At 45.2% G+C, this 26413-nt stretch overlaps 1 protein-coding gene across 7 annotated transcripts in view; it reads left to right on the top strand.

The window, feature by feature from the left end:
* The window catches only part of GRAP2 (GRB2 related adaptor protein 2), a 103959-nt gene extending 83372 nt beyond the window's left edge, over positions 1-20587 (top strand). For 6 of the 7 annotated variants that reach the window (XM_080554932.1, XM_080554934.1, XM_080554933.1 and 3 more), the window contains 7 exons: positions 7871-7973; positions 11167-11258; positions 13537-13656; positions 14821-14986; positions 16618-16749; positions 18826-18945; positions 19327-20587. In XM_080554932.1, coding sequence (XP_080411058.1) covers positions 7896-7973; positions 11167-11258; positions 13537-13656; positions 14821-14986; positions 16618-16749; positions 18826-18945; positions 19327-19506 — 888 coding nt within the window. In that variant the 5' untranslated portion in view covers positions 7871-7895 and the 3' untranslated portion in view covers positions 19507-20587. Of the gene's footprint in view, positions 1-2847; positions 2912-7870; positions 7974-11166; positions 11259-13536; positions 13657-14820; positions 14987-16617; positions 16750-18825; positions 18946-19326 lie in introns of those variants that run through there. The other variant, XM_080554931.1, reaches the window with a different exon arrangement.
* Positions 20588-26413: the final 5826 nt, after the last annotated feature.

Genomic DNA, 26413 nt, shown 5'->3' with positions numbered 1-26413 from the left:
AACACACTACCATAATGGTGTCAGGGGAGAATTCTACAGATGTAAAAAAAAGAAAGAAAAGAGTGTTTGTTCTTATCCTGTCCTATTCCCAATCCTTTCTCATTGTTAGGAGCCTGCCACTGTTGAGTCTTTTATTTGCAGCAGAGAAAGCCATGTATTTTAGGGTTTGACATTAAATATATTCAATATTATCATGGAATAGTTCTGGATATCTATCAGGAAGGCAGCCAGTGCTTTCTGACAGTGCCAGGCAGCAGGCATGAGTGACAGCTCACAGCAACTCTCTTGCTGGGGGGCTCGTTAGATCACATCATGGTAAAAACAGAGAAAATAGGTCATTACAATGCGTAATGTAATGTAATCTGTCAGGCCATTCACAGAGCATGAAAATGAACATAGCTGAAAAACAAGGGGACTGTGAGGATCAGTGTCGCACCTGGCTGTACAGAAGTTTGTATTCCTGATGTGTGCAGTGATAGCCATGTGTAAAACTTTCCACAATGAGAGCTGACTGCTATACACTTCTTATGGTCCCCTGCTATCCTCATCTATATATATATATACTTTTTTTTTTTTTTTTTCCAGCAAAACATATAGGGGATTATCCTCTGCAGAGGGAAACCTCATTCCTTCTACCCCTTCCTGGTTTGAGTGCTCCATAACGTACAGCCTACCTCTGTTTTCACTAGCAGCTATTCCAGGGACATCATTCCCTCCTGAAAGGGTGGTGCATGTGGGAATGGCCACCGTTTGCTGCTGGACTGGTTGTCTTAGACTAGCACAAAGTGGTGGGTTTTGTGAAGCCCTGGGGCTCATAGGAAAGGGTGAATCGCGTCAGGCTACAGCTCCACGCCGCCCATGAGGCTGTGCCCAGCCAGGGTTTGGGGAAGGAGGGGAAGAAAAGGCAAGTAGACAGTGAAGTTTCTTTCACTGGGGCCTGCCAGATCCCGGCTCTCTTTACAATGAGCTGCTAGTATATATGAGAAACAATGCATAAAAATTTCCTCTTTGCCTTTTCCGTGATTCTCACTATTTTCCACATTGCTTTTGCCTTTACCCTTCAGACAACTTTTTTCCTAGGATGAAGGATCTTAGTCTGTTTTATGTGGACCTCTCTTGTTCAGAAACTTTCCATTCCTTTGGTCATTCTTAGTGATTTCTCTGTATTATTTCCAAATACTACTGCCTCCATTGTTGAAATGGAGGGGTGAGAACTAGCTGCCGTATTCAAGTTATAAATATTCAAACAGGTGCCCCATGGATTTGTATGGTGACACGACGTTGCTTCAGGTTTTGTTCTCTGTTGCTTTTCTGACATTTCCTAACCCATCTTTTTGACTTCCACTGAGCTGATGCTTTGATAGAGTTATCTGCAGGGGCTCAAATGTATTTTTCCTGAGTGATAGTTGCTAATTTTAAGTTCATCACTGTGTTCATATAGTTAAGGTTGTTTATTCCCACATCCATTATTTTGCAGTCATTAGCAGTGAGATTTGTCTTTCATTTTAACAGTATTTTGAAACCCGTCTGCAAGTCTTCGTGATCAGGTTTAATTTGTATTACCCTGATTTTTTTTTCTCATCAGTAAGCTTTGTCACTTCATTTTTTCCAGATTATTTATGAGTATGTTGAACTATTCATTCATTTAATAACTTTTAATAAGCTGTTAATCCTCTAAAGGAACTTTCCTCTTCCTCTTGGAGAGCTTAGGAGGTTTTTTAAGAGTCTTTGGTGAGAGTCTTCGTCTGAAAGGAATATAAACGCAAGTACATCATATCAAATGATCACCCGTATCCACGTGTTCATCAGCTCCTTCAAAGAACTGCATCAGATTTGGGCAGTATGACTTCCTTCTGCAAAAGCTGCGTGAAGGGCAATTGCTATGTCATTTCTCTCTTGTGCCCAGTAATTCTTTTCTTCATAGTTGTTTCTATCAGTTCAGACGTACAGAAGTTGGACCTGCCCTTTGCATCCCCTCAAAGCACTTTTAAAAATTGTGGTGTTTGCTGCTTTTCGGCTTAGTATTGAGGCCAGGTTAGGTACTACATTGTATACCACAGCTTAATTGCTCAACAGTTATTATTTCATGCTAAGTTTAGGTTTCCGTCAAGATTTCTGAAATATCAAATCCTCAGATTTACTCCTGTTCATTTACTGTTTTGTCCTAAAACCTCTTCTTCCATTTCTTCAGCTGGAGACGGTTCCCCTGGCTCTTCTCTGCAGAGAAAACCCCAGTACAGGGACCAACTTACATTCCTTTGGAAGATGCATGGATGCAGAGAATTCATTTAGCATTTATGCCTTGTCCTTATCTTCTTTGAGCACTCTTTTTACATCTCAATCATCTGTCAGCCCTACAGACACTCTGGCAGGCTTCCTGCTTCTGTTGTCTTTGAAAATAATTTTATTACATGTTTTTATGTCTGCAGCTACTTGTTCCTCAAGATACGCTTTTCAACGGACTTTATATGGTTTCTCATTTAACTCGCCAGGTCTGTGCTCTTTTCTGTTTTCCTTATTTGGGTACAACTTACACTTTTTAAGGGACCGTACCCTCCTTTATTTGTCTGTTAAACCAGGCTGGGCTGGGGCAGCAGCAAAGGGCAGGTCCTTTTCAACTGCCAGCACCATTATAAACACACATCGTACCAAATATTTCCAACGTTAGAGACTGATAATGGTCCGTGCCCACTCTGTCCTGTGACGGGCACCGTGCTGTGCCCCCACATCTGTCCCGTGCCCACTCCCGACTGTCATCGTCCACTCACGTGGACCCGCTACCGATGTGGCACATTATTGCTGCAGGGAGGAGCCTGCTATGGGCTGAGCTCTCCTTCTCTTCCGTCCCCTAGATGGTAACGTGCCTCCTGCTTTCTAGCAAGGTGCCAGAGGAGAGGAGAGCTGCCACAAGGTATGGGGCGAGCACGGCTCAGGGACCTGGGGGGGCTGAGCTGTGTGGGAAAGGTACCAGGGAGGATGGTGGGCTTTTGGAGGGAGAAGTAAAGAAATGCAAGGCAGGGGAAGAGCATGGGATCCCAGTGCCGTCTTGTTCAGCAGCTTCCCCAGCAGGGCAGTGCTTCTGCAGGACAAATCCCTGCCCCTCAGCCAAATCTGACCTGCTGGAAACCGAAGGAGGAGGTGGGCAAACAGGAGGTGCTTTCCCCCACCCTAGTACTCCACACCAACCCTGGCACAGCAAAGATTCACGATTGTATACTCTCACAATAATCTGCAGTGCTGTGATACTCTCTTTTGGTGCTGCCGGTGTACAGGCTTCCCGTGGTGCTGCCCAGCTCTGCTCTGGCGTGGCTGGAAGCAGCGCAGAAGGCCCAGGTTTTCCTCAGGGAGATGAGGTGCCATCCTTGCCTGGGGCATTTCTTACCAACTGCTGTTGGTTATAGAGCCCTGGAAGTTCGTTCGTTCTGTGATTCCCGTTCCTAGGAGATATATTTTGTCTGGGCGTTGTGCAGGGTCTCAGCCCAGAGCTCTGAATTCCTATGGATGGCAGGACAGCCAAGACTTAAATGTGGCAGTGCTGAGCATTTTAGTGACTTGTTCTCCCATATAAATTTTACCCTCTTATCACTGACAGTCAGCGGAGCTGCGCCGTTAACTCGGTAGCAAGAGGTTTGTGTTTTTGGAACGAAATATTCCCATGCCACTTGTATGTGGCTTAGCTGGTGACAACAAAGCTTTTATCTATCACAGCTCTTCTAGATAACGGGTCCCTTCACCATTGTTTCTGCTGAAATGTCATCTGGAGTTTCTGTACAGATGTTCGGGGTTGAATTCCATCCCTGTTTGCTCATCAGTCCAATAGGTTGTTCTTGCAGAACTGAACAAAGACACAGCAGCTCACACGGCATCCATCAGTGCAAAACCTCACTGGATGGAGCTGCCCGCTGGAGGTGTGCATGCTGCAGGCATGAAAATCAACCTTTTGTTCATGTGGCTCCTTTAAGCAGGCACACCGCTGCCACCCGTGCCCTCTTCTGTGATGTTAATACGTGAGATTGAGTGGGGCTGAGCCTGGGCTGTCCCGCAGTGGTAAACCTCTTCGTAGGTGGTGACCTTCCCTGGCATTGCTGTTATGGAATTTTGATCCAGCTTGGTGTAGGGGAACGGTGTTAAACTCTTTGGGATGCTGCTGTCGGTCCGTGTTGCTTGCTGACATGATTTAGGCCTTGACGCTTTTGATCAACAGAGAGATGCTGATGTTCTTGCTCATGGCATTTTGCCAAGCTGAAATACCTACCTAGTGCTCTCAAAGCCGAGCCGCTTTTCGCTTCTCCTTTCATGAGTCTTCTGCTGTGTTGGTCCCACAGAATGGCAGTAGCCCCATGCCCCTTGGATCCGCCTCGTTACAGTGGGGAACCACAGAGAAAATTCACCTCCATGCAGGGAGTCAGCACAAAATGGAGGTACCGGTCGACCCACACTCAGAACTGAAAAATCCTCCTTTAAACATTGCATGGGCTGCACGCTAAATCCTGTACAAAGGTGATTTTCGCACAGAACATTATGCACAGTCTAAAATTGTCCTTGGTTACTCGAAAGCTCAAAGGAGTTGCACCAGGCAGTTAAAAGCGGAATCCGGCTGTTTGCAAACAGCAGTGCTGTCCTTTGGGATGAAAGGTGCTTGAGAAATGAAATGTAAGTTATGACAATTACAAAAAAAATCCCATCTCAGTGTGTCGTGGGATGGTGCCGAGGTCACACACATGCAGAGAGGGACAGAAAGAGCCCCTGGCAGGGGAGTTTTCATGAGGGCCCAGCACTGACCCGCACGGAGCGAGGATCCTCGAGGTACAGATGGAGGGAGGAACAGGATCAGAAAAACAGAACTGGTTTGAAGTTCAGGTGATGAAAAGTGGTAGGCTGGAGTTCAAAGACAGGATTATTGCCTAGTGTTGCTTTAGTAGTTGGTGGGGAAAGAGCTTAAGGCCACAGTGTTACTGCATTGCTGATTTATCAACACAGCCAACACTGTGTATGGTATTAGAGTCGCTTCTAAATCCAGCCGCTGGCAATGAAAAGCACATTTAATCCATGTGTTAGATTGTTTGAAGAGGTATCTGTCTCCTGGTCTCTCCCCATGGTTGTGATTGCTGAAATCGAAAATGAGGTGAGAGAGGAGACTTTAACCATTTCGCAAGCCCTTCTCCCTTTGAGGGAGTCACGTCTCCAATAGCATCTTTATCGCTTGGGATGTTGAAAAACGAAAGGCTCTCTCCTCTCATACCTCCTGCAGAGAGAGACCCCACTGTCTCTCCTGTCACTAAGGAGCAAAAATCAAGTACTGGATTTGTATTTAAGCAGTTTACTGTTTTTAACTGCTTGCTTTTGTTTTGTGTGTTTTGTTTTGTTCTCTCAAGCTGAGATTAATGCTCTGCACTTAGGAGTTCCAGGAATCTTTTGCACTCCTGGCTCTGATCTCTCTGCAGCAGCCCTCTGCTGCAAGATATAATGCTGAAATACATCCCTTATTAAAATAATTTTCCTCGGTCTTTTTCTTCAGTTCCCTTCCATGAAAGGGTATCATTGTGTAGCTAGTTCCCTCTATGGTTAATTCCACCCCTACTTCGTTCCCTTATGCTCTATTAGTGCACAGGTGGCTCGCACAGGCTGTGGGGTGTTGCAGACTGGAGCTCCAAGCATGTCAGTGCAAGAATAGAGGGCAGTCCCCAGATCAGGTCTGATCTGCGCCTACAGAGTTACACCAGTGCCTTGAATAAGCGAGGGGCAATCGGAGGCCAAGGTTAATCCATATTTGCAGATCTGATACATACAGTGCAAATAAGTAAGAATTAAAGAGCATCAATAAGTGGATGGTGAGAAAAGGAGGTGAAAAGGTCAGGGGAACAACCGGGAAGCTCAATAACGTGAATAAAGCACATTGGTAAGGTGCTGTGACTCAGTATTGAAGCGTTTGACAAAACTCTGAGGCACTGGGCTGGAGCTGCAGGCGTATGGCAGGTCACGACAGCCGCGTGTGTGCCAAGCCACCTGGGAGGCCCCAGCACTGAAACAAGCCCGGCTGCTCCAGGAAGGGTTCGCGCTTAACGGGCAGAGCTGCCCGTGACTGCTCACCAATTTGCTGCGTAGCTCGCGTCAGTCACATGAATACAAATTCACCTGCAATAAGCAGCAAAAAAAAGAGGGTGCTAACGGAATCCAAGAGAAAGCAAGTGAAGATTTTTTTTTTTTTTTGTAGTTAGAAATGAGATATAACGGATCTCGGTACTAATCTCCAGTGACGCTGTGGCCCATCTAAAGTGGATTGCTTTATCCAGGCATCTTTTGTCAAGCGCAAAGGGACTCTGCGAGCAGGAAATACACAACTTAGCCAATAAATAACTGTTTTTATACAGTTAACATGCACAGAAGCCAGCTAGGATTTACCGAAATATCATGCTAAGCATTAGCACGCTCACTGCCTGCGTAAAGACACCCAAAGAGTCCTTGCTGGTGAGGCAGGCATCAGGCAGGAGGGAACAGTCAGCCTCTGTGGATCAAACCTTGGTGTTGCTGCATTGCTATCTGCCACCACCTCAGTCAACACTGGTGGCACTGACAAGTCAGTCACCCCAATGGTTTGTGACTAGTTCCCAGCTAGACTGGCTATCCTGACTAGATCTCCTGGTTTGTTTGTTTGTTTGTTTGTTTTTTCCCTCTGAAATGTTTTATATTTCCATGCCGGCGTTTTTCCTCTTGAATCCTGGTGCCATCTCAACAGCACTACCTCTGTCTGTAATTTTCTTCCTTCTAACCTCTCTATGTATTTCCTGTATTTTTTTTGTGGGAGGTGAAGGTAGGTAATGGAGCCTTTGGCTTCAGGATCATTGCTCTCGGATGAACCCAGCTTAGTAACCATTAAAGTTACTTCTGTGTTAGAGCTGTTGGATGGTCTTCACAAGCTGGACTGTGAGAACAACCCCCAGCAGCGCCTTTGATGAATGTGGCGCTGCCTAGCTTTTCTTGCCTTGTCACTGGCAGCCTCACTGCCGGGCTGCAGGGTCCACAAGCCAGCCATGGGAACCAAGTAACTCTCTTGATCATAGAAGTGGTCCCGAGTTACATGAGCAGGAAGTGGTGAAGAAGCAAAGCTCGTGTTGCTACTTCCCCTGCCACGTGTGCTCTGCTGATGAAAAGCAGGCTCTGGTTTGCAGGCTGTCTGGTACATTTCAGGCTCCTAAGTTATGAACGCTGAGGAAGGGTAGGTGCATGCCTTAAATTTGTCAGTGCTACAGTTTCACACTCTGTCCACTTCAAAACAGGGACTGGAGTCTTTCTGCAAACAGTTTTTCCTGGCTGAAAGTTGTGGTTAGCCATGCTAAGCCATCACAGAAAAAAGTCTCTTTCAACCTTCAGAATTGTGGACTCCATCCAAGAAAAAATTACATTTATTGCAAGCTGTTCATTTTGTCCACAATTTGTCTCTCTCTTGAGATAAAGAGTTAGTCATTGCAGAGGGCAAGTGCATTCTTCTATTGCATGACAGAATCACTTGCTTTATTGGGAACTGTGTCAGAGTGGTCCTTGGTCTACGCAGAAGAAGCTTTTCCCTGCTACCAGGTTATTTGGGTGATGTGTGCAAACTTTTCCATGAAATTGCTGCAGAGGAATTTCTGCAGCTGTTGGAATGAGTTTACACGTTGGATTCTTTGAATTACTTGAGCAAGTTATATCTTCTTGGCCATGTCATCTCTTCTGCCTGCTAATGTCTTTCAGTGTCTAGTAACTACCTTCTTCTAATGGTAGGTGCATTCTCAGCAATGTGCAAATCACAGCATTGCCTATAAGCTTTCTATAAGCTAAACTCAGCAGTCCCAGCAGCTCGTTGATGCTGACAAGCATATACTTCTTCCAGCTCTGCCCTGCCACCAAGACACAGTATGGAAGCCATCGCCAAGTTTGACTTCACTGCTTCTGGAGAGGATGAGCTGAGTTTCCAGGCTGGGGACATACTGAAGGTAAGCGCAGCTCCAGGCATGACCACAGCTCAGTGCCAAGATTCTGCCAGGTCTTTCTGTGCTCCAATTTGCATTAACAAAACAGACGAACACAGATGTCCATTAACTGGGATAGAAATGCAGGACACTAGACACCCATATGGCTTGCTACACGTCAACCAGCAACTCCCAGGTCACTTGAGTCTGTGTCCGCTCCACTTGATTTTAGGTCCCTAAACTACAAATGTAGTTGTCCTACAGTCCTCCAGTAGTCAGCAAGGAAGTATCTTTGCAGGGGAAGAGATCCAGGTCTTTGGCAGAACAGATTTTGAAGATTCACTCTGTTTTCATGGACTATATAGGTAGTCTAGGGTGACTGTGTTTAGGAAGACTATGTCTAAAGGTAGGCAGGATGAGTGTGGGCCAGACAGATTGCTGTTTTCCTTATTTCCAACTATTAAACTGTTAGAAATGATAGGTGTCATGCATTGTAGAACTTATACGTAACTTTTCACTGTAAGTAATCACTGTTAGTTGCCACAGGGGTTTTAGGCAATTGCAAATGGAAGAGGAAATATCCACAAAACAGTCTGTTATACACATAATGGAAGAGTTTAAATGGTCCTCAGCTAATACTGTTATATACACCCTGCAGGAATTTAGTAGTGAAAGAACGACAGACTGGCAGAAGTAGAGATGATCATATGCAATACAGCGCATGTGAGAGTATGAGAGTCTCTTTAAAGTTGTTTGGCTTATGTTACGGTAGAACAGTTAGAACCCTACTGAAGTCCCATAGGGGACTACTTGTTAAACCTATACCCTCATTACTTATTCACTTCTCAGTCCACAGCATAGCTATTCTGTTTTAGTGTGAAATGACTGAGTAAAACACCTCTCTAAGGCCTTGACTCCTTCACTGGCCGAAGGGATGTTGTACAACAATCAGGTCTAAACCCTCGCTCTGCCACGAAGCCTTTACTACCTCTCTGTACATTCCCAGCTGTTCCATTTAATGGCCAGATATTACATCTCAGCCTTGCCTCTTCCATCACCATTTTTTGTTTTATTGCCCTTTTAATCTTTGAAGCTTAGACAAAGCTGATGGCATCCAGAACTCATTGAGATCAAAGACCATTTTTTTCCAGAGAGCTATGAGAAGTGTTCTGGAGAAATCACTTGTTCTCTTAAGGGTTGATGAAAACTCTCATTCCTGATTCTTCCTTAGTTCAAGAGTAGTCCTCACATCCCTGGTATTTACCTGATATCTGCTTTCTAAGGGGACTGCGGTTTCATTAAGCCCCTGTCTTGGGTGACAGTGTTGGCAAGATCACTTTTCCTTCTGTTACTCCATTTCTCTCCCTGTAAAATCATCATAAGCTAAAGCTTCCTTTCAAATTACATTAGAAGCTACTGATGAAAAGTGTCAAATAATGCTACACACCAGTATTAATATTAGTTGTCACTGAAACTTCACTATCGCAAAAGTCAGGCTGCCTCCTGTTTTAACGTCCTTGAGGTGAACAAAATAACACCGCCCAAGCCATAGTAACGGTAAATTCGCCTGAGTAACATCTTTCCTTCTGGCGTACGCACACACATATTCATACCCTGTCCCGAGCCCCCTTCTGCTGCCTGAGCAACCTCCCGGCTGTCTTTTCTGATCTGTGAGGGAGATAAGATGAACAGTATTGATGTAGAGATTAGAAAACAGGAAACACAAGGCCCACAACCACCAGTGACAGGAGGAAATCCACCCTCTCTCTCTCTCTCTCTCTCACACACACACACACACACACACCCACATCCTTCTTTGAGAGGATGACACACTGAGTGAAACCTTCCAGCTTTTCACCGAGGACCATCAGGTAGGTCCTTCTGGAAACCCTGCTGCCAACAGCGCAGGCCATGAGGCAGCACAGGGTGTAGCTAACATCCCCTTCGGTTTGCCACAGCAGCAAAAAGGAACCTTAATCCAGCACCCGCGGGGGGTGAAGCAGTGACCGGACAAGCAGAGATCTCCACAGCTTTCTACTCCTCAACTTTTCATTACCCAGATGCGCGGAAAAAGCCTGTGTGGCAGGCAAGGCAATGGGGAATCAGCCCCGGAGACAGTAACATCCTGTTGCCAGCACCAAGCAGTTAGAATGTGTGTTAAGCTCCCAAACACATGAGATTGGCTTACAGAACGAGTATTATTATTGTTAACAATAGATTTCAAATGAAGTCTTTTCCACTTGCTTTTTTTCTTCAAAAACTGTCAGGGCTCACACTTTCAGGCTCCTCTCCAAACCCAGAAGGAACAGAAACATGTTCTACTTTATAAAAAGGAATTCCATCCCAGGAACTGGAACGTCAAACCAAACACCACACCATTTGCGGCAAAATCACAAAATGGTTGTATCCGTCCTCTCGCCTCTAACTTAGAGCTGTATCAGAGGCCATCAGCCAGGGAGCAGTGAATTTGGGCAGTCCCTGGTCAGTGGTGCTGTCCCTCAGGGCCATTCCAGTCAACATTAATGTCAACACTCGCAAAGCTGCGCCAGTGTGCACTGTGGGCTGGCTTCCTGCTGTCCAGCAATCTTGGAAGTGGCTAATAGTGGCTTTAAAATACTTTTTTGCCTCCTACTTTTATCTGCCCTGGCAAGCTCAGGGCTGCTGAGGACTTAACCCACTAAATACTCTCTTGCAAAATGACTTGCAAGAGAGCATGATGATATCCATGCAGCCATAACACACACACACAGAGGTATAGCTGTATACCCCTCATACACAGACGTCAGAGGAGTTTTCATCGATTTTTCCTCCCTTGTGAAGCTGACATGATCCAGTACTAACTATTAAAAGCAGCACAGAGAACTCCTTAAACCCCTATTAACTCCTTCAGAGCTGATTTCCTCCATCTCACAGACATCAGAGATATTCAGGCTGCATCCCCAGCCACCTGAAACGGCATTCAGATGAAGGGATAAAGTTAACAAGCTGTCCGTCTAATTCCACCCAGCATTCTTCATTGCTGCTTTGTTTGCAGTGAAGTGGTCATCAGCCACTACCCTTGCTGCGAGGTGGGTGGGAAGTAGAGCGTATTGAGGAGTTCTCTTTCTTTTTTTTTTTCTTTTTTTCTTTTACACAAAATTCTAGTTTTCTATCAGAATCTTAGTTCCTTTTGCCTTTCTCAGGAGATGCATTTATTTCATCTGTCTCTCCGTTGCAGGTTTTGAGCTCCCAGGAAGAGTGGTACAAGGCTGAACTCAGGGGTCAAGAGGGCTACGTTCCTAAGAACTTCATTGATTTTCACGTTCCCCCGTAAGTGTTGTGGGCACCACCATTACACAGTGCCACATAGAGTGTCTGTGTGTGCGTGCAGGTAGGCAGGTGTGACAGAGGAAGCACTGGTTATAACCTACTGCAATTTAAGGCTGGCAAGGACTGCCATAATGCTATACACAGTTCTGCCAGCGCACCTTATTCCTACCCTGAAGCATCCTGTGTTCTTTCCGAACTGAATGGTTCTCAATGCTCTGCATCACTCTCAAGTGTCTCCTTTGTTACTGCTGCGCAGAGGGATGTCACCGGGATGTGGCAGGAACTGCATTTAGCTCTCCTTGGACAGAAGAATAGGCATGATGTGAAGTCTTGGCAACAGAGACAGAGTCTGAGCACAAAAGGAAGAGCGAGAACTCTCTATAAATGAATTATAAAAAAATGTAATCCGCCTCCCCCCCCCACACTCTTAACTACATTAACTCCCTTTTTCCTACCCTGCCATCCACGTTCCCTCCCCCCACGAAGCGTGTGCGAGTTTCTCTCGATGCACTAGAGGTCAGTGCAATGCTGCACGAAATGTGACAGCTGGTGTTGCTAATGGATTGACAGAGACGATAGACCAGACATGCCACCCTGCTCCCACACACACGCGCACACACACACACACCCCTCTCCACGCTTCGTGACTGCACACCCAAACACAGATCTGCCAGAGGACAGGCATACCCCCCTTCCTCCCTCCCCGCCGCGTAGATGACACGACAGCAAGGACTGATAGGTGTTTAAACACTTGCTAAATGTGCTGTCCAGCCCCGTGCCATAAATATGCCAACGGGTGGCATTTTTATAACCTTTTTCCTTTCAGTTGGCAGAAATCCTCCCTGAAGCCCCTCTAATTGCCATCTTTTGTAAAAGTGATGCAGCATTTCAGAAGAAGGAGGCAGAGCGTGCACCAAGCCCAGTACTGCTAGCTCTAACACGCTGGTGCCCTGGGCAGGCGAACTGGGAGCGTGCAGGGATTTTGTGGCCTACAAAGAAGTGCCACTGTCCCCTTTGGAGGTGGCACTTACTGGATAGTCTGTTTGGACATGAGCCAGCCTGCCTGGCTGAGCTGAAGGACGTTTTTAATTTGCTTTACAAATATGGGCTGTTGCTTTTGGGCCTCATGGGGACAGAATCTCCCGGCTAATTGTGCTTGTTCACTTTTTCTCAGGGCTGTGGCGTCATGCAGGGACACTAGCAGCTTCTTTTTTTCACACACATTTTCCTCACGATGTTTTCTCTGTGCGAGAACTGTGAAGAAACATTTCCACTTTGACACTTTTCTATGAGTAGCACGTCTGCACTTTGAAGGCCAGATGCTAGAACCAGATGTAGGGAAGAAAGTTGTCTCCTATTTTTGATGGGCCATTTTTCCTATCTATGTATTGTCAATAATCATCAAGAGCAGTTATCAGTGGTGATTAAAGCCTGATTTCCCTTTTGATTGTTAATGATACATAGGTAAACTGTGATGGAGAAGAATAACAAAACTCAAAAGAGGAAATGACAGTCTGAAATTATCAGTCCTTAATTGTAATGCAATACAGGTAATTAAGCATTACATAAAGGCAGAAGACTGCAGATTGTAGATCTTATTAGCCACAGACGTATACGAGTGTACATGATGTTTTTTCTCTCCACTTAAAATTTCCTATTGACACTACATTATTTTACTGTTTAAGGTGACTTTTCTCATTATTTGTCCAGTGCCTTATACTATCCGTTTGTTATGTTTGGTTAAATTTACATAAGCGTACTTATGTATTCTGTGTTTCTGAGATTTTGTGGTAGTATAACTCTTGCAAAAGCCAATTTATTAGTACTGAAACTTTCATGCCTTGCTTCTGTTAAAAATTTATGTTTGTCCCTTGCAATATATCCATCACAGTCCGGTAATTTTCAATCAGTTTACCAAGAGCAATTTGATGTATGTCTGAGAATTGTGTGTATATGTACATATATATACACATTTGTAATTTTAAATTTCCTTGACTAACACCTTACTCTACTGTGCCTGTAATTACACTTTCAGCTGAGTGTTACTTAGCAGGCCAAAGCTTACGTGGTTCTCTTTGCATGCACATGCTTTTACAGCTCAGAGAAAATGGTCTGCCTCCACATGGCCAGTGGGAGTAGACATGTGGGATCCTCTGATTATTTTGTTTTGTCTTTCTTCCATCCTGCTTATTCATGTACTCCCTACCTTCAGTTTTTCTATTCCTTAATTTAATTCACCTTCTTTATTCTTGTCTCCATGATTTTTCCCACTTGACAGATGGTTTGATGAGAGGATATCCCGCCACGAAGCCGAGAGCATCCTCATGAGCAAAGGAGTTGGTTCCTTCATTGTCCGGGCCAGTCAGAACTCTCATGGTGACTTCTCCATCTCTGTCAGGTATCTGCTCCGCATAATGTTTTCCTGTCCCTTTTCCTGGTGAATGGTCTCTTCCATAAGTGGTCTCTTCTAATGGTCTGGCTTCCTAATGACAGGAGTCTTAATGTGACATTGCCTCTCAGGAAGTTTGCATGCTGCCAGTCGCTGGCAGTGCTGCTGTGTCACATGAATGAGAATGAATTAGGCATCTGATTCCCAAATGTTTCTGCCTTTCAAGTGACACAGTGAATTCCCCATTTCAAAGCTGCATCCCCTGGTGACTTGCTTCTCTGAAGGAGCTGCAGCAAAGCAAGGTGGTTCACAGGACATCTTCCACAGTGCAAAAAGTGTGCCTTCCATTTGGTTTATTTTCTTGACAGTGCCATTTGCTATATCCAAGAATTCCACTACTACCAGAATTACATTATTAACTTATTTCCCACAGATCAATAAAACAGCCATTGGATAAGAATAGCCTTTTTTTTTTTTTTCTTTTTACTAGCAGCCCTCCTTCATTTCAGCCACTTAGTGTATCTCAGCCTATCTTAGTGTATTCTCAGAGCTTCAAAGCAGAGCTGTTAAAAGATGGTTGGTTTTCTGATTTTCAGTTAATCAATGTTCAATCAATAATCAGTTTTAAATTAAAGTAGTGATTGGCAATGCCTTTTTTAAGCATTGTGAAGTTTCTGATTCAGAGAGTTCAAACATTATCTGGGGGGAATGCAGGAAAACATTTTGCCAGGAACACTAACTCTGCTGTGGCCACCTCTTTCTGTGTATCAGATGCTTGTTTAAGTCATCCCTTCCAGTTCAGGGTAGACTACAACTGTACCTTTGTGTCTCATACATAGTACAGAATAAAGCTATTAGATATTTGCGGACCTCAAAGCTCCTCTGGCCTTTATTTCAAATGAGAGGCTTTAAAACCCTATGCTTTGTTCTGATAGCACTTGTGACTGGCCAGCCTTTCAACATTCCACGTTTGTAAATTGATGTGTCATTTGAAATACAGAGCCACATCTAGGTCCAGTACACATAAGGGCTACCACTGGTTTACTTTCCAGAAGTCTAGATTTGGCCAAGTGTCAGAAAGAACTGTTAGGGCTCCCTTCGGGAAAAGACTTCTTCTAAGAAGAAGAAGGTGCAAGCCAGTTGGTGATCTCTTACTTTTTCAACTGGATTCAGGCATGAAGATGATGTGCAACACTTCAAAGTGATGAGGGATTCAAAGGGTAACTACTACTTGTGGACAGAGAAATTCTACTCGCTAAACAAGCTGGTAGACTACTACAAGACAACTTCCATCTCCAGGCAGAAGCAGATCTTCCTGAGGGATGAACGAGAAGAGAAGGTAAACACAAACTATCCTTAGGAGTTCCTCAGGGAGAAACCCTTTTACTGAAGGATTTTAGCTCGCAAGAATATCTAGGAGGGAGGTCTGTCCTTGGAAACCCAATCATATCCCTGTGCTGGTGGGCCCTGCAACATAGATTTTTAGTTAATTTGAGCAGAATTTTCTGATTTTGTTTTGGATTGTGATAGAAAATGCTGCAAATCTGCACAGAGGTGCTTTGCTAAAGCTGTGCTGAGGCCTCAGAGCTGAAATCCTAAGATGCCTTGCACAATCGAGGGAAGCAGGTCGTGCCTTATGAAACGCCTAGATTTCATAAGGTCTGGTACAAAGTTTGCTGTTAGGCTGTGTCTGAGAAGAATTTGAGTCTGGTTTCCTAGCGTCCTTGAATGCACACAGAGTGCAGCTGTTATTACAGTGGAAAGTTTCTGTGCTGAGAAGAATCGTCTGTCTCCTGTTACTTAGTGAGTGTAGTAAGGGATGTGGAGGAACCCAAGGCAGAATCTGGCGCAGTGGCTGGTAGGGGGCTGAAAAGTCCTGCTGAGGAGAACATAGCAGATCTGGGAACAAGCTGTGCATTCAGGAAGGACGTAGTAGATGTTTAAGAAGGCAGGGAAATCCCAGTCCAGTGAATGCCTGGTTTTTTGCCAGGAGAACAAGCAAATGACATAGTAAAGCCTGCTATGCGTTGCGCACACAATAGTGGGAGTGAACACACCTGGTCACTGCAGTAACCAAAGTCCTGCTTTACTGGGAAACGGATTCTGGTATTAAATTACCAGGATGTACAGGTGGAGGCAAGGCAGAAAGTGCACAACTTGCTCACTGAAGCGGGAGAGTGTTATAAGCTACATGTGGGTCATTCTTTCTGGCTCCAATAAAGAGAGGATTTATTTTTCAGTCTGAAGGAAGGGCTTGTGTTGTTGTCTCTTTCTAGACCACTTATTCAGCACTTTAAAAATGCATTAGTAGGATGTAAAATAGACACTATGGGTCCTATGAGAAACAGATCACAGCAAATAATAGTTTGGGGAAGGAGAAAGAAAGACTGAATGCATGTATATCTGTCAGTAAGACAACCTGTTTGGGCTGACTCTGAGCAGGGAGGGAAAGGGAACAGCATTTGCTCCAAGATGCAGACAGGCAAATGAAAGAACAGGAGTCAAGTTTGCTTTGGCAAATGCTCTGTATATTTGTTATGGTGATAGGCTCAGCAGGGTATGTTTAGCGCTCATCACAGTGGGGTTTCAGTTCACAATTAGAACTTCTAGATGCTACAACCATATGATAAAATGATAGTAATATACGGATTTTAGTGCAGAGACAAATGAAGGTTAAGGGCAGTATTTCCAAAAAGATTTTGCCTCCTATGCTGGTCCTCACATCAGTGATCACATTTCCAGCCCAGCATCACCTTTTACTACCCACTTTTCGAATCGGGGGTGGGGAAGATCTAAAATATGGGATTCTTTATTTGTCCTTCTGTTCAGAGGGGCAGGAGCATACTTTTGGAAGAGCCTCCAAGGTGAAGGATCGTGATAATGATCAGTAGGTAATGATTGCTAAGCTTCAGTCAGGGTTGTGGTGGGAAGCAAAACCTGACCTCACTTTTGGGATCTTTCTTCCATCAGGAAAGGCGTGGTGGGAGTCTCGAACGGATGGGATGGGAAGCACTCCATCTGGGTGGAGCATCTGCAGAAGCTCATTCTTCTATATCCAGGAGATACGTGGATCATCCAGTCCCTGTACTGCACCAGCAACAGGTATTACCAGGAAAGAGGTCACATGAAGCCTGGGCACATGAAACATTGGCCTTGATTGCTTGGTAGCAAGTGAACAGTCACTTTATCAAAATCTGCCACTCTGAGTCTGCTTTAGGAGGCAGAGTCAGTTATATCTTCATATGGAAGTAGCAGCAATGATGGCAGTGGCCTGGGCAGATCTTTTGGGTTGAAACAAATGTCAGTTTTTATTTAGTTCTGTAATCTTTGGGACTTAATGACAAACCAGCAAAAAAAAAAAAGAAATCAGCACACTGTAACCCTTTCACTGGGAGCCTGAGAGTACTGAGCTCCACCCCAAAAAATGGAAAGCAAGGGCAGTGTCTTGTGACAGTTCGGAAAAACACTCCCAGATCTCGCACACACAAATAGGTAGTTTCAGGAACTCCTCTCAAGTCTGTAGAACAAGTGAAACCTTGCTGTCTGTTTCTTCTCTGTCTTATTCCACTGACAGTCTGAACCACAAAACACATCAGGGATTAGAAATGACTATGGTAAACCTAGAAAACCCTGGCTTCCTCCAAAACATTCCTCCTCCTGTTCTGGGCCCTTTGTGTTCCCTTTCATCACATTGCACCCCTGATGCATGATGTTTCTTTGCTCTCTTGCTGGCATAGGAATGGAGAGGACAACAGCAATCCTTGGTGATGTTTTCAAAGTTCTTCCTGATTAATTAGGGGGGAAATACTTTTCCCAAAAATCCCAAACACAGCATCATGTGAGCCTCTACAAAGAAAATTAACTCTATCCCAGCCAAAGCCATGACACTGGGGTTGTCTCATGTCTCTTGGCAGAGACAGTGTGGCATCAGCCAAGGAGAGGACTTGTCTTGATGAAGGGAAGAAATCCAAAGCCACATTCCTTAAGATGTGAGAACTCCTGTATCACATGGCCAGGGACAATCATGAAATGGCTGTTCTCTCATCAGACAAGTAGCATTGCCTGTCAGGGGACTGATGGTGGAATAACACAATCTCTGACAAAGCTGAGGACCTGCACTCTTTGGAGCACTGTCTATGCCTGAGTCACATGCGTTACAGAGCAGAAAGACTCAGAGGTGTGAAGTGTCCATGCAGTAAATCTTGCAGCTGCAAAGCCAAATTGAGTTCAGTCACATCTAGGCAGGGACAGCCGAGGTGCAAATTGTGCCCCAGTCTCAGGGACCTTTTAGACAGACAAAGGCATAAGTGACACCAAGTGAGCATGTAGAAGAGTAGGTGCAAGAAAATCAGCAGCAAGAGGGAGAAAACAATAGCTGCTCACAGCAAACACAAGCTGTTCTTCCTCCCCTCTGTTGATACAACTGATCAGATCTTGTGTCACTGAAGTACTGCGGCAACCTAAGCTAACGTGATAACAGATTCTGTCAGATTGTTATTGTAAAAAAAAAAAAAAAAAAGTAAAAACAACCTCGGTGCATGTAAAGGCCTGAAGAGCTCAAGACGCTCAGCACTCCTTGGTTGTGCAGACAAAAGAGAACTTGCTCCCTGGATGATTTGTATTGATATGACTTCAGATGTGCAGTCATGCAATTTTTTCTATGGATTTTTTTTTCTCTTTCCTCATTCGCTAATTGAGCTACTGGATTTGAAGGCCTGTTCCCTGCTCTTTACAGTGTGGGGGAGCCCAAAGAAAAAGTAAAGTAGGGAGACTGGGTCATAATAACTCCAGAAAGGCAAAACTCCCCTTGTTGAGCTGGCTTTTCACCTGTGATTTATAATAGGTTTTAGGTTTTCTCCAGGACTTAGGAATAGGTCTTAGGTTTTCTCCAAAACTCCCAGAAGCCAAAAAAGCCACTGGCCCCTCAGCAGATGTGGAACACAGCTGAGAACAGTCAACTTCCAACTTCTAAGAAGAAAAATCCAAAATAGAACAGTCTAAGATGCCCTCTTCCATGAGAGGCATTGCTTCCAGGACTGCAGCACAGGGACTGTACTGGAAGCTGACTTTTAAGATGATTTGTATGAGGCTTGGACCCTGACCACCAATGACTCTTAAAGCCCCTCATTCTTACACCTCAGTATATTCATGACTTTTCTCTTGCTGTTGTCTTTCTAGGATAGATATGGGGGGAGCCTGGACAGGAAAGAAGGGCTGCATGGACTAAGGAATCATGGCCAAGGAAGTGCAGCAGCTATGCAACGGAGACACACAGACCCCCTGCACCAGCAGACACCAGTGAGTGATGTACTTGCAAGGCCCAGCTCAGTGGGTCCCTTGTCAATGGCAAGCAGTCTAGGCAATGCTACCTGCACAGAGGTTGCACGAGGAATAGTGTGTTATGCCTGTTGAGATACATCTTAGAAGATGTTTCTGAGTCTCAAGACTCTATCACAGCTGCTTGAATGTGGTTGAATCTGCTTGAATCTACATGAGCGTAGTTCCAAGACTGTTCTCAAGATCAGTCTTAGTTAACATGCAGAATTATTAGAAGAGGGAACTTAGCATGAGCTCAACGCAATAGGCATCTGGGACTTTGTGAGTGAGCCTGAGCTCACCAGTGGGTCTGGATCAAGCATGTGATTCCTTGTTCCCTGCCTGTTTCTATCTCCTTCCCAGCGAACGCTATGGGTCCGTGCCTTGTACGACTTCGATGCTGTGGAACATGACGAGCTGGGCTTCCGCAGTGGAGACATCGTAGAGGTTCTAGACAGCTCCAACCCATCATGGTGGAAAGGACGTCTGCGTGGGGAACTAGGTCTCTTCCCTGCCAACTATGTCACACCGGTGCTCCTGTGAGGGCATGGTATGCCCCAGAAGGCCGTATCAGAGCTGCTCTTCTGACATGACAGGGACAGAGAGGGAGTGAACCTTCCCTTGCCCCCAGGACATATGGTGTTTTTGATTTTGTCTTAATTTATTGGGAATTGATCTTCTGAAATGTTGGTAAGAAACAGAACCCTTTGAAGAGGGTGGGAATTTTTTCCCCTGTTTTTTTACATCCATAAAGGGGAAGGGAGCAAGAATCCCGGACTGTTTACTGAGACCTTGCTGGATCCTCCCTGACCTGTTATTACTTTGGCTAAGTATTGATAACTTCCTGCAATTAGGTTTGTTTTGTGGAAGTGCACCTCAGACAAGTCAGGCTTCAATCTTTAGGTAGCACTACCCCTTTCTTTTAGATCTGGTTGCACTCATAGTACCTTCAGGCTCTGTTTCACCTTCCTTTCAGAGGCAGGACTAATGCCCAGGTGAGTTAAATGATGATGGGTAATTACATTAATCCTTCAGGTAGGGATGGAAAGTAAGGGGTCCTTAGGCTGACGTGCAAGGCAACCTTGACTTTTCTAAATAGTTTTTGGCTTGCACCTGTAGTACTTCCTGTGGGCATGGAATGTGTGGATATACCAGATGAAGGGACGGGGTCCTGTAAGCTTTTGTACAAACAACCAAGTGGTGAAGATACAGGAGGGTGAGAAGCTAATTTCATAGCTTCTTCAGATAGTCCTGCTCTCCTGCACTTCTGTCTGCACCCTATAACAACAACTTGTCCCATTTTCAATCTGCTTTCCAAGGTACCTAAACATCCCATTCGACATCCTAGTTAGAGCAGGTCAGGCCCTTCAACTAACTGAATATCCCCTGGATTGAATAACAACAGTGGATATCCCTTACTGATACCTTTCTAAAACTGAGTTGGGAAGGGGTTGAGGAGAAGAGGTTTTTCTGTTTCGTGCCAGAAGTTCTTTCCTTGAGAAGGTGGGGTGTTCAGGATCACTGGGTATACAACTCTGACTTGCCAGTGGAATGCATCATGCGACTTGTTGAGCTGTGACTTTACAGTGTGCAGACAATAAAGTTGTGGCCATTGAACAGTCTATTCTCTGTTCCAGTTTCTTTTAGATGAAATAAGGTAAATGAATAGGATTTCAAATCATTGCTGAGTGAATGCCAAGATGTGATACAAATATACTGCAAATGCACATTAAAATGATCCAAACCCCGAGAAAGAGATACTGCTGCCTAGCCACCGCTCATGCATGTTTATATTAAACAAGCTGCCCGAATTTTTCACAACATGTGGAACCTCAGCAGTCAGCAAGGAAGCGATGAATTATCATTCTTGGGAAAGAAAGAAAAGGTAAGTGAAAAGACTCTAAAACCAAATCAGACTCAGCAAGAAAAATGTTCTTATCTTTTGTTAGTCCTAGTGGGAGAAAAAAATCCAGGAAATAGGTTCTTGGTGCAGTCCAATTCAATGTAGCTGGCCTAAATAAAGCTGCCAGCTAGAGAGAGTATTAGCAGAAAGGACCCATTGTCAAGGATTTGAGAGAACTCCACCAAAAGCAGATTATTAATGGTTGAAGTAAAATGAGAATAATTAACAAGGCATATAAGCCCCTACATAGAATAGAAAACTTTGAAAAACACATTAAGAGCTAATCTCCATTGGCTACACGGGTGGCTCAGGAAACGGGGAGACACCATGAGACTTCCTGAGCTGGACTTGGCCCTGTTACTCTTGCAGAGGCTCTGTTCTGGGCCTTTAGCATCTCACCTTTAAAGAGGAGTAAACTCCATGTGGCTTTGTTTGGAACAAGCTACATTATATAGTGGGTTGATGTGGGGGTGGAACCTCTGTGACTCCACAATTTTGAAGTGTTTTGTTTTGATTCATTCTTTTTTAACTTTTTCCTTTTTTTTTTTTTAATAAGCTAATGTCAAATTTGGAAGAGAAAGGGCTAATATTCAATGAGGGAGAGGACTAAGTCCACAGGAAAGGTGGAAGGAAAGAAAGAAAGAAAGCGGTCAAAGCAGAGGAGGGATATGAATGATGATTCTTTCATTCCCGCACAATATCCTTGTTTTCCCACATGACATCCTTGTCTCTAGATCAGCGAGACATGGATTTGACAGATGGACCACTCGGTGGGTAAGGAATTGGCTGGATGGTTGCACTCAAAGAGTTGCGGTCAGTGGCTTGATGTCCAAATGTAGATCACTGACAACTGGCATTCCTTAAGGGTCAGTATTGGGACCTGCACTATTTAACATCTTCATCGGTGACATGGACAGTGGGATTGGGTGCACCCTCAGCAAGTTTCCTGATGACACCAAGCTGTGTGAAGCAGTTGACACGCTGGAGAAAAGAGATGCCATCCAGAGGGACCTGGACAGGCCTGAGAGGTGGGCCTGTGCGAACCTCTTGAGGTTCAACAAGGCCTAGTGCAAGGTCCTGCAGCTGGGCAATCCCAAGCAAAATACAGGCTGGGGGGAGAATGGATTGAAAGTAGCCCTGAGGAGAAGGATCTTGGGGGTGCTGGTTGATGAGAAGCTCAACGTGAGCTGGCAGTGTGCGCCTAGAGTCCAAAAGCCCACTGTATCCTGAGCTGCATCAACAGAAGCATGGCCAGCAGGGCAAGGGAGGTGAGTGTCCCCCTGTGCTCTTGTGAGACCCAACCTGGAGTGCTACGTTCAGCTCTGGGGCCCCCAGCATAGGAAAGACATAGACCTATTGCAGTGGGTCCAGAGGAGGGCCATGAGGATGATCAGGTGTCTGGAGCACCTCTCCTACACAAAGACAGGCTGAGGGAGTTGGGGTTGTTCAGCCTGGAGAAGAGAAGGCCACAGGGAGCGGCCTTCCAGTGCCTAAAGGGGCCGACAGGAAAGCTGGGGAGGGACTCTTTGTCAGGGAGTGTGGTGATGGGACAAGGGGTAATGGCTTTAAACTAAAAGAAGGTAGTTTTAGATTAGATATGAGGAAGAAAATCTTTACTCTGAGGGTGGAGAGGCTCTGGCACAGGTTGCCCAGAGAAAATGTGGATGCCCCATCCCTGGAGGTGTTCAAGGCCAGGTTAGATGGGGCTGTGAGCAACCTGGTCTGCTGGGAGGTGTCTGGCTGAAACAGAAAAAAAAATGGTGTGTTCACCATTATTCCCACTGTGTCAAATCATCTTTCAATTAGTTTTTTTTTTTACTAGTTACTTTTTAAATTGGAAGTAATGCCTCCTTTTCCTTTCCTCGGCACTCTAAAGACCCTCTTGGTAGTGAAGATGTAGTTGCACAAAATTAATTGAAGATAATGCACTTAGCAGTCTGATAGCTTTTTCACACATTTGAAACCCCTTTACAGAGATTGACTAATTAAGCAAGCCTAAGTAGTTCATTGTAAGTACCCCCAAGTTAAGTCATGATTCTTCTGAGGAAGAGGTAAATTTCCACGTGATTTTTTTTAATTGATGTTTAAGGAATTAATACTTAAGGTAACTAGCATTAAAGGGCTGCATGCTAATTATAGACAGCACATCAGGACCACAGCTAAATCATGGTTTCCCATTACAGGCAGCACCTGATGACACCAAAATTACTAGGCAGCATAGGTTTCATGGCATTTGTGATAACGAGACTGGTGCCATGTCCTGCGCTGCCTTGCACAGCTGCGGCCAAGCCTTGGTCTGCGAGTCCCAGTGTCACTTTTGTCCTGGGGAGCAGAGGCAGTGCTACCTGCAGGTACGGTGCATGCCAGCAGCTGGAAGGCACAGGAGTCAGGCTGCATTTTTGTACCCTCCCACAGCAGAAGTGGTTTTCCTCACAGCAAAACAACAGCACAGAGAACTGTGGCCCTTCCCAAGTCAATGGAGCCCCTGGCGACAAGGAGAGGTGTAGGGAAAGGGAAGAATTTTGCTGAGGTGGAAGACGCTGTACCCACAGGGTGGAGGAGTTCTCCATGCCCCATCTTCTGCTGGAGTCTACCCACAAAATGAAATCTCCCATAGGTCAGGTCAATTAACAAGAGAGAGAGACATTCCTCTCCTCCACCCCTGTATCACTCCAACCTTCCTGTTTCTTCTTCCAGCTGGTTTTAATAACACAATCCTTGTTAACATTGTGGTGCTTCGCTCACAACTATGCTATGAAAGCTTCGGATTCTGCACAACAAACGTGTCAGCAGCTGAAGATGGTGGGCCTTAAGATGATAGTGTGGTGCACTGAGCTTTCCAGGCATTTGTCAGTGTTTGGCAAAGAACTAACCCTCCAGAACACAGCCTGAGAGCCCACTGGGAAACCAAAAAAAGGGAAGGATTAAAGAGGAACCCAGAGAAGCGTTTTGTTGGTACTCCTCTTAGGCAAGAAAGACATTTCATGAGAAAAGAGATGGTAAACAGAGATAAAAGTAGGAATCGTATGTGGGAAGGCAAACATTATTATACCAAATGAAACAGAGGAAGCTGGACTGCACATGGAAAAATAACAGTTTGATGAGCACAGCTGAGCTGTGCTTTCTCCTGTCAGAATGAACTTTTCGCCTACATTCTGCCACAGATCCATATTTTGTTTATAAAAGTCTCTGTGATTAATACGGCTGAGCGAAAAACAGTAAATGGAAATCTCCTTTCATGAGAAAGCTGTCCAGACGCTTTTCTGTATCACAGAACAGAGATGTCTCTGTCTTGGTGTACCTGCTTATCCCAGTGGCTGCGCTCACTGGAGCGCTGAACGGGCACGTGCCTGGTTCCCATATGGCTGCTGGCAGCATAAGAGCACCAGGGAGAGGATCCTCAGCACCAGCACAAATCTGCCCTGGGTGGGCCTGCTAGGCCAGTTCCCCTGCACCAGGCACGCAAAGGCATTAATACATAATTAATAATAATTAATACAACAATACAATAATTAATACAACAAGTTCCTCGATTGTTGGCTTTGCTTTGTGTTTTTTGTTTTTGTTTTTGTCTGTCTTTTTAATGAAAAATTCTCAATTTCAACGGACTGTGCAGGAAATTCGGAGCTCTTCACCACAGACACCTGTTTGTCGCCATTTCTGTACAGCTGCACCTCTCATCCTTCCTCCCAAATGGGACGCTGATGCTGCAGGCTCTGGGAAAGCCATTTTGCCTTCAGCCCTCATGAAGAGCAACCAAGGAATGCAGCAGCAGCAGATCCAGCAGCCAAAACCATGTGGCTGGGAGAAATCAGCCTGGAACAGCAATGTGGTATCAACTGGGACAGCAATGCCCCAGCAGCTGTAGCCCATTGCCAAGGTGAGGGGCGAGCTCTACCCTGAGTGGGAAGCGGCAGATCTGCAGTTGTATCCATGCCATATCACAGGGACAACAAGGATGTCTGACAAGACAGAGATGTGGCCAGCCGGCCTAGGATTGTGCTCAGACTCTTGCTCCACTTCCACAGCTCTCTGCCAAGGAGCCTGGGTTGCACCAGAGTAGGTGTGAGAAGTATTTGGTAATGGTGTTCCCTCCAAGGCTGCCCAGCGCTGCTGCCTGTTCCTGCCTAGCGTGGCCAGGAAGCCTCCCAGCACCTCTCTGCAGCTGCAGCCCGTCACCCCACTGTCCCTCGATGCACCAGAAAGTGCACCAGATGCCTCATGTCAAATACCTGTTCAAAGCAATTGGCTTAGCTGCTTTTAAATGAAACCCTACAGAGATCAGTTGAAACCATTAGCGTTCCCTAGATGATCCAGGCAGTAAGATCTACTGGTTTAAACGTACACATGGACTGAAGAGCTCCTGGCACCCAGCCACCCTTTGCTGCTGAAAGCTTTGCATTTCAGTGGGGAAGTGTGAAGTGAGTGTGTGATAAAGCCTTTAATGGCCCTGAGGAAGAGGGCAGAGCATCACCAATTTCTCCAATTTTTAGAGGCAGATTTTCTGTGACAGAATTCAGGAGCCTTAATTTGCATCAGACACAGAAGATGTTCCTTACATAAGCAGAACTGACAGTCAAAAACAGCCGAGGACTTATCTGTGAGGTGCAGGACAGCGGGGAAACGGGCGAGTGAGTATGAAAAGTTCACTGACCTTTGCGCAGAGGGAAAATTCAAAGGACATTGTCTGCTGTCACTGTGCAAGAGAGAGGGATGCTTGGCGGGTGTCCAGTCTGCTAACATGAAAATGCAAAATTTTACAAATGGCAGGTATGCAGGGATCCTTGTAGACATGCCAGAAGAAAATTAGCAGAGGTAACAAAGGGAGGAAGAAGAAACAAACAAATTAAAAGATGTCTAGATATCTTGCAGCTTCTCCCCGCTAGTCCAACCAGGCTCATTTCCACCAAGAGTTATGAAAGATATTGCCATGGCAAGTCTGCTCAAATAAAAATGAGCACAAATCTGTGGAGAAAAAAAAAAAAAAAAGGCAGTTTAGGACTTGAGTCTACTATCATGCACTTAAAGCTATAAAACTGTGACAGCGTCCTGAGAGCATGGCAGCAGCTCTAGTCGCTGCTTAAGAGGCGCTCTTAGGAAACCATCCTGTGATGTCCAGCCATGGATAAAGAAAAGGAAAGTAAAAGTAAAAGAGGCACCATCTCTATGGATCTAGAGGTCATTTGCAGTCACATCAGTTGATCTGTTCTAAATTTGTGGGAAAAAGTAATATTTCTTGCAGGTTTGTTACCAGCACCAAGAGGTGGGGGACCTGCCCCATGCTCTGCCCCCTTATAGGGTTATATTCATCGGAGGGGACTGTGTGTGCATCACCGACAGCTCGTTCTGAACTAGCAGCTTTTTGCCCTCGCTTGGCAGAGGTGTGAATACAAGGCGTGTGGCAGCAGCAAGCCAGCTCTCTGTCCTCCCGTATCTGTTTATCTGAGCTTGCCATTGTGATGGCAGCTGTTTGCCTGTTATCAGATGGAGATGGTCTGGTAAAAACAATGGCTGAGATTTCGTCAGCCCCGGTGAGTCAACCTAACA

The sequence above is a fragment of the Anser brachyrhynchus genome (assembly GCF_964034855.1).
Source record: "Anser brachyrhynchus genome assembly, chromosome: 1".
NCBI lineage: Eukaryota > Metazoa > Chordata > Aves > Anseriformes > Anatidae > Anser > Anser brachyrhynchus.
Note: the sequence above shows the minus strand (reverse complement) of the source record. Positions and strands in the feature narration are given on the sequence as shown.